Raw genomic sequence first — 14,407 nt, 5'->3', positions numbered from 1 at the left:
GGCTTATAAGTACACTCTAGTATTGAGATTCATTTTGTCTGGGTATTACGAAAACATGATTTGCAAAATTATTTTCTATTCATTCATAGTATTGATGGGTTTTACTCGATCATAATAATAGTGGATACGTCTTTGTTTTTACTATCGACTTTGCAAGCATATGTTCAGGTTTTCGCTTGCTTAACCTACAAAAAGGTATTTACCATTCATAAGTTTGATTTCTACAAGCTTGGCTGGATCCCGAGAGTGTATTGAATAAAATATTAAAAAGTGTAGTGTGAATAGAATAAGCATACCTTCAAGCAGCAAAAAATATTTCCACTGTAATTATATGTATATAGTATTTGTACAAGAAAAAAGGCTCCGGACAAGCCGACGAGAAGGCAATTAACCCATGTTTTCCTTTATTTGCTCAAAACTTTCTAGCACTCCCACTGACAGGTCTGAGAGGCGTGAAATCTGGTTTACAATAAGGAGGCTTAATATTCAGTTGTGGACGAAAGGCAGATGGAGAATTGCTTATATCCATGTTCATCACGGGTCTTGGAATTGGCAGTATCATCCCATTCAATGGTCGGGGACCTTGGGGTAAGGGTGGACAAGGACCCTGTGGCAGATTAGTTGCTTGAGGTGGCAGACTTCTTAGGGGTGCAGGTAATTGGGGGGTTAGAGGACATTGCAGAGGCGGTGGATGTATTTTCTGTAAATTTCCTGGAAAATTTTGTATTCCCAACTGAGGTGGTAAAAGCTGCCTAGGTGTTGCTGACTGAGGTTGTGCCACAGCGGTCAACGGAGGTCTAAGGAAATTTGGTTGCTGTAAATATGGAGGGCACCATTCAGGCATATCATCATCATCATCCCATAAACTTTTCCTGACTTCATTACTTGAAGGATGTTGGGTTTGAGAACTTGGAGAATATAGAGTTTGGGAATTTGGAGAAACATGATGCAAGTTGGAAACAGCAGATTGCTGACCTAGAGGAACAGAAACTTTACCTCCAGGGGCTTTAGGAGTGCCATTTTCTATAGAAGGGAGATGACCCATTGCATCAGCATGACCTGGCTGCTGTGACAAGATGCTTGTTTGCACGGGAGGATGAGGATTAGTTGGAGGTCGTGGAACCTGCTGTGTGTTATTATGAACATTGTGCTGGCATTGAGATGATATCAAGGAGACAGGAGATGGCATAGGGCATTGACTAGAAGCTGCTATTGAAGATTTAGCTGGAAACTGATGGAGTTGTAAAGACTGTGCATCACTAGAAGGTGAGGGATGCTGAGTTACTTGCATTTGAGATGCACCAGACACTACTCTAAAGTCAAACTCCGGAAGGTCGTCATCATCCTCAGCCTCATCTGACATATGATTTTTTACATCATTATCATTTTGAAATGTCGACGGTTTGGACCCAAACTCCCCTGGCACCTTCTCGGTCAGATTAGGATTCGAAACTGTCATGGGCGATGTGGTTTGAACAGAGACTGTAGGTGTGCTTGTTTGAGGATTGTGTGGAATTAACCTGGCTAGCTGAGGACTTGATCCAGAGGAGAGGTCTCTTGTATCAGAAGCATGAGAAAGCCATCCATGAACATTAGCCAGACTAGAAATAGCATCTTTTTCTGAATTTTGTTCATTTTCCGTTTTTGCATTTTCTACAAATGCATCAACTTGACTCGCTGACTCTGTTTTCTCTAATATACTTTCATCCTTGTCACTTCTTTCAACATTAACAATACCAGAGGTAGATATAATTTCTAAGCTTGCAGGTGCTCTGATTTTTGGAGCATCATTTCCACATGATGTCCACTGCGAGACTCCAGGATGACTAGGGGAATCCAGCAATAGCCCAGCTAGTGCAAGTTTCTTTGCATTTATATATTGTTCGGGAATCTTATGTTGAACATTTGAAGTTGCATAGTTCTTACGCCATACGACACATCCAATTAGATCATCTTGCTTCTTGATTATATTGTCAATATTCTTGATGAAACCATATTTAGCGAGCATGTGAATAATGGTCACATCAGGTGGACATACGTAAAGATCAACACCTACAGCAAGCTCTGCAAATCCCACCCTTTCTCCTTGCTTGTAAGAATTGGCAATCTGTATTCAGTCAATAGGGCTTAGGAAAAACAGTATGAATGATCCATCAAAAAGAAATATGAAACAAAATCCCAAAAACTTGTGATGGGCTCACCTCTTGCATACCCGAGATTCCAGCATCAGAAGAACCAACTTTCCAACGAATTGAAATCACCTGTGATTAGAAAAAATAATCAATAAAATGATTCTCTAATATATAATGAAGAATTATTGAATTCTTTAAGTACACAAGCCCAACAGAATAAATCTCTCATTTAGACCTCTTTCTTCCTGTCTGATTGATTGTCTCTCTTCTCATCAGATATCAAGGAACTCAAAAAGGAGTAAACAGGCATGCTGGCCCAAGGTGTTTCAAACTATGTTCCCTGGGGAGATCTCCCCTGCCAAATATGACCCTGTCCCCCATAGGGGACATTTTGGGATGCAGGGATGGGTAGGAAATGGACCCATCCCATTCCCTATTTTGCAAAAAAATTGGACACATCCCTGGTATGCCGAATGTTTTTAGGGGAACGTCTGGGTATGTTCGGGGACAACCCAAGCACATTTTAGTTACTTTTCTTCTTAAACCTACAACCTCCCAGTGCCTGTTTGGTTTATGACATGCCCATTTAAGATATATAAAAAACATGCAAATTATGTGCACCGTGAAGGTCTGTGTGGTTTTGAAGGTCTGACAAGTAATAGACCAATGATTAATCATGATCACAAAATCTACAAAATATATATCCCGTTGTAGATCTCTGCATCTTCACAGTTGAAGTCATAGTCAAAGATTTAGTACACAAGGACTGCCACAAAAAAAGCTGGCATGCTATAGTCATTATACTGTCAAATATAAGTTAAGTCATAGTTGCCAGGAAATGACACTTTCATAATGCAAAATTGTATCAATCATGCCCTGCATAGACAACTCATAGAACTATCCCATCTATTAGTATCCCAAAGGAGGTCAAACTGGAACATATCTTTTTACTTAACTATTCCTCTTTGTCAATGAGACTGTTTGACAACAGAACATGTGGTCTTGAAGGCTTCAGGAAAACTTCAATAATAAATCCCTCACCTGAATATACACACCAGTCAGGCATGTCTTTATTATCTCATTCTCATACATGCACATGCATGTGTGTTGGTATGTATGTACATATGTGTGAGTGTGTGTACATATGTATGTATGTATGTATGTATGTAAAGAACATCCTAATTCTTACATCCATGCTCGTGAAGGTTCTATAATGTCTATGATGAATGCCTAATCAATTTTATCATATGAATATTTGAAAAAAAAAAACTTGTTTTCATAGTTATTTCCTAAAAAATGGCCTTGAAAAAAGCCATCCTGAAAACGCATTCCCCCATCACCTACAATCTTAGTCCTGGAAACTTGGGGAAGCAGAGGTTACAATAGATTAGATTCAGTCTGTTTCAGTACATGTAAATGATATCAAATACTTAATCTAAAAGAGAAAATCTCTTGCATCAGAGGCATAAATCTCTCATTTAGACCTCCTTGTCTAATCAATTGTCTTCATTGTCACATTAGATATCGAGGAAATCAAAAAGGGGTAAACACGTATTCCAGCCCAGGTGTTACAAAAGATTCAGATTCAGTCTGTTCCAATACATTTACAAGCAGACTTGAATAAATGTTCTTCAGTGATAGCCGCCACACGATAGAACTCTTACCACAAAGTTCAGAGGAGAAATTTTCTTTTAAAGAACAATTTTTTAAATACTTTTTTATGGGGTTTTAAACTGTAGTATTTAATACTTGAGCCTCTTATAATGACCATTTTTCCAGAGTAGTTATTTCTTTTATATGGCATTTCTTCGATCTGTATTGGTAAGAAGCCTCACAAAGCACACAAGCACTTCTAAGCAATGTTAGTACAAACTAAAAGAATACTAATGCATTATCTTGGGAAATCAGGGTGGACAATTTTGGGAGAGTTTTGAGGACTACACACAGATTTTACGTGCAATTCTTTTAATTTTTTGAAGATTTGATTCCTGAGCTGGAGAGATATGGGAGTCAAACATCGATGCTTAATAACCCATTTATCTGCATGTTGGAGGTCCACATGAGCCTTATCGTGTTGAGAAAGACACAGTCATGATGACATAGAGCATGAGAGGGTTGCTGAAGTTGGTTTTAAATTCCATTCACCATAGATTTAGGCTCTTCAATATGTTTGCACTGGTATTTTCCTTTAGCTTCTGATTTTCCAGTGATCTCAATGATAGATTAAGAAGAAAAATAAGGCATCAAAAATTCCAAGCAGTTGAACATCAAAACACATACAATGGCATCTACAATACATGCTTTCTGTGGCTTAGCGTTCCGATTCTATTTATATGTTTCTTGGCAATCTAACTAGTCTATTAGTGATTCTTAATGAATTTTTAGAGTTACTTAGAACACTTGAACAATTTACGAGGAAGACCACACTTCAAGAAACCATATTCTCGAGGATATCATACCTTGAAGAGTCAGAGAAAACTGACCCCCAGGTGAAAACCAATCACTGCAGCAGAGCCCAGAACATCCCAATAGAAATGTGTTGAATCAACTTCAAGTTCTCTAATAGCTGTATTTCCTCACTCTCACATAAGCATGGATGTTCGCAGAGATCATTGCAATAGTAGGTAATCAAACACCATGAAGGAATTGCAAAATATGTTTTGTTTTTTAAAATTCATGAAGCATTGAATAACAAATAGAACATGCTTACCTTTCCATAGGTTTGCATTTATAGCTTGAGGATGCTATCTGAACAGAGAAATTATTTGAATGATTTTATCAAACATAAGATATTTTTTTATGATGACGAAATGGGAATGATGTAACAGGAATTTAAAAAAAGAACCTACAGTTTTCTACAGTCAAACAATACTTCAAGACAAAAATGCCACCTCGCGATCCTTCTAATTAATGTTGAATAGCTCCAACAGGAAGTGAATTGCCAAAATCATTTAAGTTCCATAATAAGATTGAAATTTGTTGACATGCCTATACATTCGTAGAAGTCCAAAGGCTCTTAACATTGTAATAGTACCACTTTTATTGTAACTTGTTGGAACAAATCTATTTTGCTGAGCCTAATTATACTCCAAGTTTATATCCCAATTTTCTCCACAATACTTTATGAAAATATTAGGTTGCTTCGGGTCACTTCATCATTTTTCCTTCATTAATTCCAGATGCTCTACTTAGAGGAAATCATTTGCATTATGTGCTAGGTATGCTGAACCTATGAATGTCATTGTGATAGCGATAACTGTATTATGTGATGAGCATATGCCTCTTGATATTATTTATTACTGTCTGCAATATACATTTTCAGAAAACATGTTTGCTGCAACATGGTTCCCAGGCTTACGTCTCTGGGCTACTTAGGTCCTGAGCCATGTCAATTTACATTTCATTGTGATGCTCTATAAGGTTCCTATTGTAAAATAGGGAATTTGAATTGTACTTAACATGTATAAATAGAGGGGACATTTTAATTGTAGACTAGGACGGAAAGAGTCGACGCTTTTAATTGAAGGTCTCAACAGCTTCTATTCCAAAAGTAATAAGTTGTTCCACATAAGTATCTAAAATTTTAAGGTTTGGGCAGTACTGAAATATTCATAATTATCAATTCCATAATTAAATTAAGGATAATGTGCCACAGAATTTAAGCCTCTACAATTGTAAAGGTTAAATTAAAATTTAATTTTGAATGGGAGAATATTGGGTTTGATATCACTGTATGAAACAGTTGCAAATGGTCGATTTTTATTCCAACAACTTCGCCACATTCCTCAGATACTTATAATCCACCAAAGTCCTAGGAAAAGAAGAAAATTATTGGAAGAAGAAATTAAGGGAAGCAGTTCACATCAACAAACATCCACTTAATCTTAACAAAGATGAACTTAATCTTAACAAAGATGAACTTAATCTTAACAAAGATGAACTTAATCTTAACAAAGATGAAGGTTGGGATCTTAGCCACTCCTAACAAGCCACTTATAGTTGTCCTTTACTTGTTTCAGCTTTATACTTCCATGTCACCACTCCCCCTTTCTTTCTGCCTACTCAAGCTAGCATGACCCCTCTTTGATCGTTATATATATATCCTAAATGAAACAATTATTATTATTAATAGAATTACCAATAAATAATTATTTGAAATTTATTTATTTATTAAATATTATTATTAATATTTATTACTAATTTAATATTCTTCAAATATTCAAAGAAAGATAAATTAATATTGCAACAAATCCTTATATTGAAAATTCTTTGTGACGTCCCCATCCAAATGCTAAATAACTAAGAGAAAACTCCTTGTATTATCTTTATAGATGATAATATTGAAAGCCAACTCTTCCGATATTCATTGATATGACAAAACCGAACCTTGGACAACACTCACGATTATGTATTTATACTTTATTGTACCGAGTAATAATATGAGTGGAGCAATTAAGAGAAATATGCAGAATGGTTATCTGACTTCATCGACAGGTCAAAGTGCAAGATCGCTAAAGTATTATTAATAGCAAATAAACATCAAGAATATTGAATTACTAATCGATAACTGGATAGCAATATGAAAGGATCCATCCCAATCCAAAGATATCATATACGGGATCAATAAACTAGAGATACCCGTGGTAAATAATGATTGAAGACAACCATTCCAGACTAAGGCGTAAACCTTTGATAATCTGCGTTACCATTAACAGAGATCATTTTTATGTTAACAAAGGAGATTAATACCAAGGAGATTCATAATAAGAAGACCTCATGATAACTAATTATCATCCGTTAAACATAACAACTAATCATGTGATTTTAGTGGAGTCCGATAATGGATTATATGATAACAATAGTAAATAAGAGATGCGATTGGAATAATGAAGTGACACGATCCCTTAACGAAGCATGCTCTTTAGCTCTCAAAGAGCACAACCATTCAATTGTGAAGAGTTATTTAAGACAAATCAAATCATTCATTCAGGGAGGAATGATCTTTCCTAATTATTCCAGGGAAATCTGCTCTACGTTGAGTGACTGCCATTGGCATTGTTAGTTGCATATACAAAAGGAAAGAAAGAGAGATAATATTGGCAACATCGAATAGATTGGGAATTATTATATATGGTCTGTGCCATTGATCAGATCAGAACTGAACTGTTATTAAGTTACAGGCAGTAACATCCTTGTCCTTAGCGGTATGTATAGGGACATGCTTAGTATGTATAATATAGAAGACTGCTGCTGTGCTATGTAGAATTTAATAATATTATGAATATTAATAATGACATAATAATTATAACTTACTGCAATATGGGTGACTGCTCTGCAGTAATATATATATTAATAATATCTGAGAATAGATTAAGGTATATGAATATATAAAAATAAATAAATATATATATATATATATATATATATATATATATATATATCTTTGATCGGAACAAATTAATATAAGACTATAAATCAGATTGAATTATCAATCCAATATCAGGAAAAAAGATTGTTATCATAAATGGGATTCATGTTAAGAGGGTTTTGTCTCCTAATCAATGTAGTTTAAGTCAAAAGTATATTGAAATAGATTAATTTTTATGCACTTCATACATTAAATAAAATACCAAGGTATCTGTTATCACAAAAGCTTGCACCCTTGCTGAGCTATCAACTCAGCAACCTTGTGAAACATGGAAACAACCCTGAAGTGTGGGACCTTCCGCAAGGGGTTGAATCTCCGGAGAAGGCCGGCTTCCTTCTCTGTCTAGGTGCAGGTGTTGAACCAACTCAACACTTCAAAGCTAATTCCTAAGCCTACCCTAACAACTTGCAGAGGAAAAGAGAAGAGAGAAATTGCTTGAAATAAAAGGAGGTGATGCACCAAGAAGAGATAGTTCCTCTCCCTACCTAAATGACACAAGTAATTAACTGAAACACCCTAAAGATGCACAACTTTTAGTTATATGAGTAACCCCAATGCATAGATGAAGGTTAGAATCCACTGAATGCCAAGAGGGGAGAAGGATTCCCACAAGTCACAGTCAGAAAACCAGTTAACACAGCATATATGAAGAGAAAGAGCCACAACATGCACCTATGATAAAGGTAAGAAAGCATACACAACATACATAGGTTGAAAGAAGGCAAGAATAGTGCTCTTCAATTAATCATAAGGCCAAACGCCAATCTTACAATTGCAGAAATGCAAAGATTACCCATACCCACAAAGAGCAATCCTGAGAAGGTGGATTGACTGACCTTCCAAAGTCAGGCATGACATAAGTCACCCAGCATGGCCCCGTACCTCCCTTGATGGAAATCCTGTCAAAAACATTAAATGCACCCCTGTGGCTCCACAAAAAAAGTGCATGAGTCACCAAAACTACCGGAGCTTTTAAAGCTTTGAGTGCCGATCACGCCATCCGGAAGTGTTGCAAGTCGGAAGTAGTTTGAAAAAACTTTGGAGACCGAGGTCTCCGTAGTTGGGCAAGGAACTTCGGAACCTGGGGGTTCCGGAGTTCCGAGGTTGAAGACTAAGGAACTTCGGAACCTGGGGGTTCCGGAGTTCCGGGGGAGAAGACTTCGGAACTTGGGGAACTTCGGAGACCGGGGTCTTCATAGTTGGGGAACTTCGGGGACTAGGATCTCCGTAGTTGGGGAACTTCGGAGGCCGGGGTCTCCGTAGTTGGGCAAGGAACTTCGGAACCTGGGGGTTCCGGAGTTCCGGGGTTGAAGGCTAAGGAACTTCGGAACCTGGGGGTTCCGGAGTTCCGGGGTAGAAGACAAGGGAACTCCAGAACCCGGAGTTCCGGGGTAGAAGACAAGGGAACTTCGGAACCTGGGGGTTCCGAAGTTCCGAGGTTGAAGACAAGGGAACTTCGGAATCTGGGGGTTCCGGAGTTCCGGGGTTGAAGACAAGGGAACTTCGGAATCTAGGGGTTCCGGAGTTCCGAGGTAGAAGGCAAGGTAACTTCAAAACCTGGGGGTTCCGGAGTTCCGAGGTTGAAGACGAGAAAAGATAAGGGAAGGAAGGGAACTTCGGAAACTTGGAGTTCTGAAGTTCCGTAGCAGGAAAGAAATAAGCTAAGGCAAAGAAACTTGGAACCTCGGGGTTCCGGAGTTTCAGGAAGAGAAAGAGAGGGCCAAGGAACTTCCGACAAGGCAACACTTCAAACCATGATTTCACTGCTTTTCTCCTTGATCAACTGGGCATCGCTGGTCCATGGAACATATCTCTGATTGGTTCTCACTGATGGACCAAGGGTGTCATAAAATGACAACATTTTTGGCGATTTCTGTGGGATGTTTGCCTACTAAGCATGAAGTCCAGAAGCCTTAAGCATCCATTGGGCACTGAGTCATGGAAGACCCAAACATGTGTGTGCCATCACTTGGAGGAAAACTGAAAACTAGAGCATACACCCTCTTAAGGAGAATGCGGCATGTGCATAAGCACTTATGAAAGAAAAACAACCTCTAGTCTAATATTTACATAGTCATCAACACCCTCTTTAGAAGCAAGGCTTGAGATGAATCCCATTCACTAGGATTGGAAGAACTTCGCCATCAAGCTTGGAGAGATGAAATGCGTTGGCCTCCTTGCAACTAGTGATGACATATGGACCACTCCAGATAGCATCAAATTTGGAGTGTCGCCCAGCTTTGGCTCTGTCTGCATCCCACTTGAGAACAAGGTCTCCCTCTCTGAAGACCCTATTAGTAGCCTTTTTGTCAAAAACCTTCTTAACCTGCTCTTGATGAGTCTTAAGTGTATGCATAGCCTGACTTCTAACCTCCTCCAGCTCCATCAGCTCAGCTAGTCTTACTGTCATGGCATCATTCTCTATTAATTCCAGCTGATGTGCTAGCTCAAGAGAGGGTAACTCTAGGGAAGTTGGGAGTCTTGCTTCTTTCCCATATACTAGCATGAAAGGGGAGTTGCCAATCACCCTCTTGGGTGTGATCCTGTCAGCCCATAAGGCTGTCCTCAACTTAGCGTGCCATGCCTTCTGATTGTCTTCAATTGTCCTTTTAATTATCCTGATGAGGTTCTTGTTGGAAGATTCAACCAAACCGTTACCCTGAGGGTAATAGTTGGATGATGTCTTCAAGTATACACCATGCTTAACTGCCCAAGAACTGAGTTGGGTTCCAACAAATGCCCTGGCATTGTCTGATATGATGGTGGAGGGGATACCGAATCTTGTCACAATTCCCTCAAGGAATTCTAATACTGAGGCCTCAGTAGCATCCCTCAATGCAACTGTCTTTGTCCACCTAGTGAAGTAATCTGTTGCGGCCAAGATCCACTTATGGCCAACACTAGAAGGTGGGTTTATCATGCCAATGAAGTCTAAACCCCATTGGGCGAACCGTTGATCTGCTTGGATGGGATGAAGAGGTAGGGCAGCTAGTCTTTGCTTCCCAGAGAAGAGAGCACATTTCTTGCAATTCCTCACCCATCTATGTGAGTCACTGAATAAGGATGGCCAGTAATAACCAGCCCTCATTATTTTGATAGTCATAGTCCTTGCAGAGAAGTGCCCCCCTGAAGAGCCATCATGAAATTCCTCTAACAATCTGCTGACTTGGTTTTGCTCGATACATCTTAGTAAGACTCCATTGGAGTCTTTTCAAAAAAGAGTGCCATTCACCAAGACATAGGGAATGGACTGCAACCTGAAATGTCTTCTTTTGGTCCGGTCTAGACCTTGGGGGTATTGTTGACGTGTGTTTTGTACACCATCATACACAGAATAAAATACCTAAGGGTATCTTATCCTCTCTTGAGAAAATAGTCTCTAACTGCTGAAGATTCGCATAAAGGATCAGTTAGGTAGACTCCAAGGTTCTTTTAGTGGGGTCTCCACGTGTGGACAAGCTCCAGTGGTATGATGTGATTTGCTGGAATCACAAGGGGACTTACATTGAACTTCCGATCTGCTTTGCTGGACACAGGCTCTTACTAACTTAGATTTGGAAAAAATGGAAAAAGGATAGGGGCGAAGAGAGGATCTAATCCTAATACTAAGAATGTAGGAGCAATGATTGATCTTTGACAAAACTCTAACTAGATCTTGTTTTGACATCAATGGAACATCTACACAAGACTAGTGCGATCTTCTAAGGGGAGCTTTATGATGTTCAAATTATCACCGCAGGCATAGATACCATCCAAGTTGATGCATATCAATGAAGAGGCGACAAATTGAAATTGAGCTTAAGCTGAACGATTCCAGTCGACTACACAAGGCAAGTTTGCAATCAACAAACTGCTAGTAGTATGGATGTACGAATTCCACCATCAATCAATCACATTCCCTCCATTCATTTAATCATCTACCATCTAAGATTGAAGACTCAACAAGAAACCATGCAAATTGCAAGAAAAACGACATATTTCACCATTACTTCAATGAAAATGGAGTTTGTTTACAATCAATGGCAACAATTTCTTGCCTTGTCCTCCTATTCTACTCTAATTGCTATTCTATCAACTATATTCTAACTCTTCCAACTATTTACAACTCTCTCTAATCATCTAAAATTCCCCCTTTACAAAATGAAATGCCTGGGCTTATATAGTGCCCACAATACAACTTGATGGCTTAGATCAATTCAAGATCAATGGCCAAGATTTTACAATGAAAACCCTAATTAGGGTTTGTTACAACCATTACATAACATTTAATGCTTGACCAATGATAAAATTGTATTGCTTGGACACATGTCCCTTCTAGAAAAATCGACCAATGGATAGCCGGGGTAGGTACATCGAAGTTTGTGCCACCTTCCATGAGTTAAGTACATTGAATCTGGACATGCTGAGGTGGACTTCACTGACTGGAGGAGTGATGACTGGGATGCCACCTCATCTGACACTTGAAGCTTGCTAGATATTCAATTTGATGTCGTTGAGAGGCTATCTTTAATTAACTCTTGTTCTAACTCCTTTTGTCCTTGATGTGCAGGATGATGTACCTCGCCTTGGAACGCTGGATTGGAAGAGGTCGCCCTTGTCTTGGCTTGATCGTCCTGGCGAAGACCGTCCTTGATCCGGCTTGATTTTCCTTGAAGAGACCTTCATTTGATGCCTACACAACATTTCAAAATTAGTAACATGATTTCGCAATGAATAGATAGAGAGCAAATTTTAGGAAACTTAATGATAAGTCCTTTATTAATCATTTCCTAAAAACAACTGAGCTAAGGCAAAACAAAATTTCAAAATCCAAAATTAAGGAAATGACGATCAACGTTCAAAATCAAAACAATAAATCCATATCGTCATACCTCTTTGAGAGCTTAACTCTAAAATGCAAAATAAAGGAATTCGCCTAGGCAAAATTTGAAATTCGATAGTCTTGATGTGATCTTCAAAAGAACGTTCCTCTTATCAACTTCGCCACCCTTCAAGTCTTGGACGTGATTTCCTCTTCAAGTTAGCAATTTCGCCATCTTTGATATGTCTTTGACGTCCTAGGCAACCTCGCTCAAATGGAAACTTCAAGTTCGCCTCTCCTTTGGATAGTAGTTTCGCACCACCTTTGATTGCTTAGCGCGCCACCCTTGGTTGAATGAAACTCGCACCACCTTTGAAGTGTCTACGCCACCTTGGATAATATTCGCACTATATTCGCCTCTTTCGATTCGCATGAAGGAAGGTAAAATAATGATGTAGAAAATGATAATTCCACTCCCCTTATATAGCGCGTTCATCCTTCACCCCTTAGGCCGACTTGATAAAAATAAAACCATTTTTTAAATGATTTGCAATGAAATGACAAGGCCGACCTCCTTAAATGAGCGCTTGAAATCGATTTTTTATTAATTAAATAATTAACTATTAATGCCTTGCGTTTTTTAAATGAGAATTTCGATTTTTAATAAAGGCAAAAAAAATAATTAAGAGATAACGCCATATTAAATGCCAAATAAAAATGGATTTTCAATTTTTAAATCGATTTAGCATTTAAGGAAATTTGAATTGTTTAATTTGGCGCCAAAAATATGAAAATAAAGGGACGTACCTCATCGCTCTGGTCCCTTGGAGAGGGACAGGAGCGATCCATGATTTTGGTCTTGATTCTTGCGTTTTCAACGTTTGACTCCTTCATTTTCACGTTGGAATTGCCATTTTCGCTAGGTCCTTTGAGCTTAATTGACTTGTTCTTGCAAATGAATATCCTTTAGATATGATATCGCCCTGGTCCCTTGGAGAGGGACAGGAGCGATCCTAGTGTCCTGGCTCAAATTTGCAAACTTTTGATCTTTGTTCTTCATTCATTGTCTTCCAAAGGACGTCCTTGACCATGCCTATCTTTGCCTTGTCTTGGTTTTGACGGGACATGAGTGTTTTAGTAAAAATCGCTTTGGTCCTTGTCCAAAGGACAGGAGCGATATAGGCTCTTTGTGCAAATTGGTAGCATTTTAACGTTCAACACTTTGGTATATCACCTTCAAAAGACGCCTTAGACCTTTTACCATCTTGCAAAACCTTGGCTTGACGTAAATTTTGAGAGACTTGGCCAATATAATCAATATCGCTCTGGTCCCTTCCTGAGGGACAGGAGCGAACTTCAAGTTTTTAAGCTTGTCCTTGCGTTCTTCAACTTGCCATTACCTTCAATGCGTGAAATGACGTCCCTTGATTCCTCTTGGTGGCTTGATACTTGTTAAACTTTCAAAATCTTGGTCTTTATGGAAATTTCGCTCTGGTCCCTTCCTGAGGGACAGGAGCGAATTAGGATATTTTAGAGCAAATCCCTCAATGTGGCGATCCTTGTAACTTTGTGCTTGATGGAGATGCTTCGAAACGTCCTTGGTACCTTGTTCTTCGCCTTGGAGTGTCCTGATCTTGGAGGGACGGCAATATAATCATCATATCGCCCTGGTCCCTTAGAGAGGGACAGGAGCGATCTTGGCTTTGTATGCTTCACTTCACTTTGCTAGCTTCCAGATTTATATTCAACGGGTTCATAATGCGTCCTTCCATTCATCCATGCCTTGGAATCGGTCGTAACTTGGCGAGAAAATCATCTATAACAAAAATCGCTCTGGTCCCTTCCTGAGGGACAGGAGCGAACTTAAGCATTTTGGTCCTTTGTTGACGTTTGATAATCTTCAATTTGTCTTCAACGGGTTCGATTGACCTCCTTTCTTGCCTTCGAACATAAAATTTGCTTGATCTTTGCCCAGATCGTACCTTATGAAGAATTTCGCTCTGGTCCTTCAGTGAGGGACAGGAGCGAATTTGACCCTCTAGGCAA

General features: G+C 38.9%; 1 protein-coding gene across 3 annotated transcripts in view; it reads right to left on the bottom strand.

The window, feature by feature from the left end:
- Positions 1-234: 234 nt before the first annotated feature.
- Positions 235-14,407, bottom strand: part of LOC131030199 (uncharacterized) — a 106,386-nt gene continuing 92,213 nt past the window's right edge. For all 3 annotated transcript variants that reach the window (XM_059211004.1, XM_059211005.1, XM_057960911.2), the window contains exons 4-5: positions 2,202-2,261; positions 235-2,107 (exon numbers count right to left, since the gene is read on the bottom strand). In XM_059211004.1, the coding sequence (XP_059066987.1) occupies positions 413-2,107; positions 2,202-2,261 (1,755 nt within the window). In that variant the 3' untranslated portion in view covers positions 235-412. The remainder of the gene's footprint in view (positions 2,108-2,201; positions 2,262-14,407) is intronic.

This window comes from Cryptomeria japonica, chromosome 9, assembly GCF_030272615.1.
Source record: "Cryptomeria japonica chromosome 9, Sugi_1.0, whole genome shotgun sequence".
NCBI lineage: Eukaryota > Viridiplantae > Streptophyta > Pinopsida > Cupressales > Cupressaceae > Cryptomeria > Cryptomeria japonica.
The sequence above is the reverse complement of the archived record's forward strand: the minus strand, read 5'-3'. Positions and strand labels throughout refer to the sequence as shown.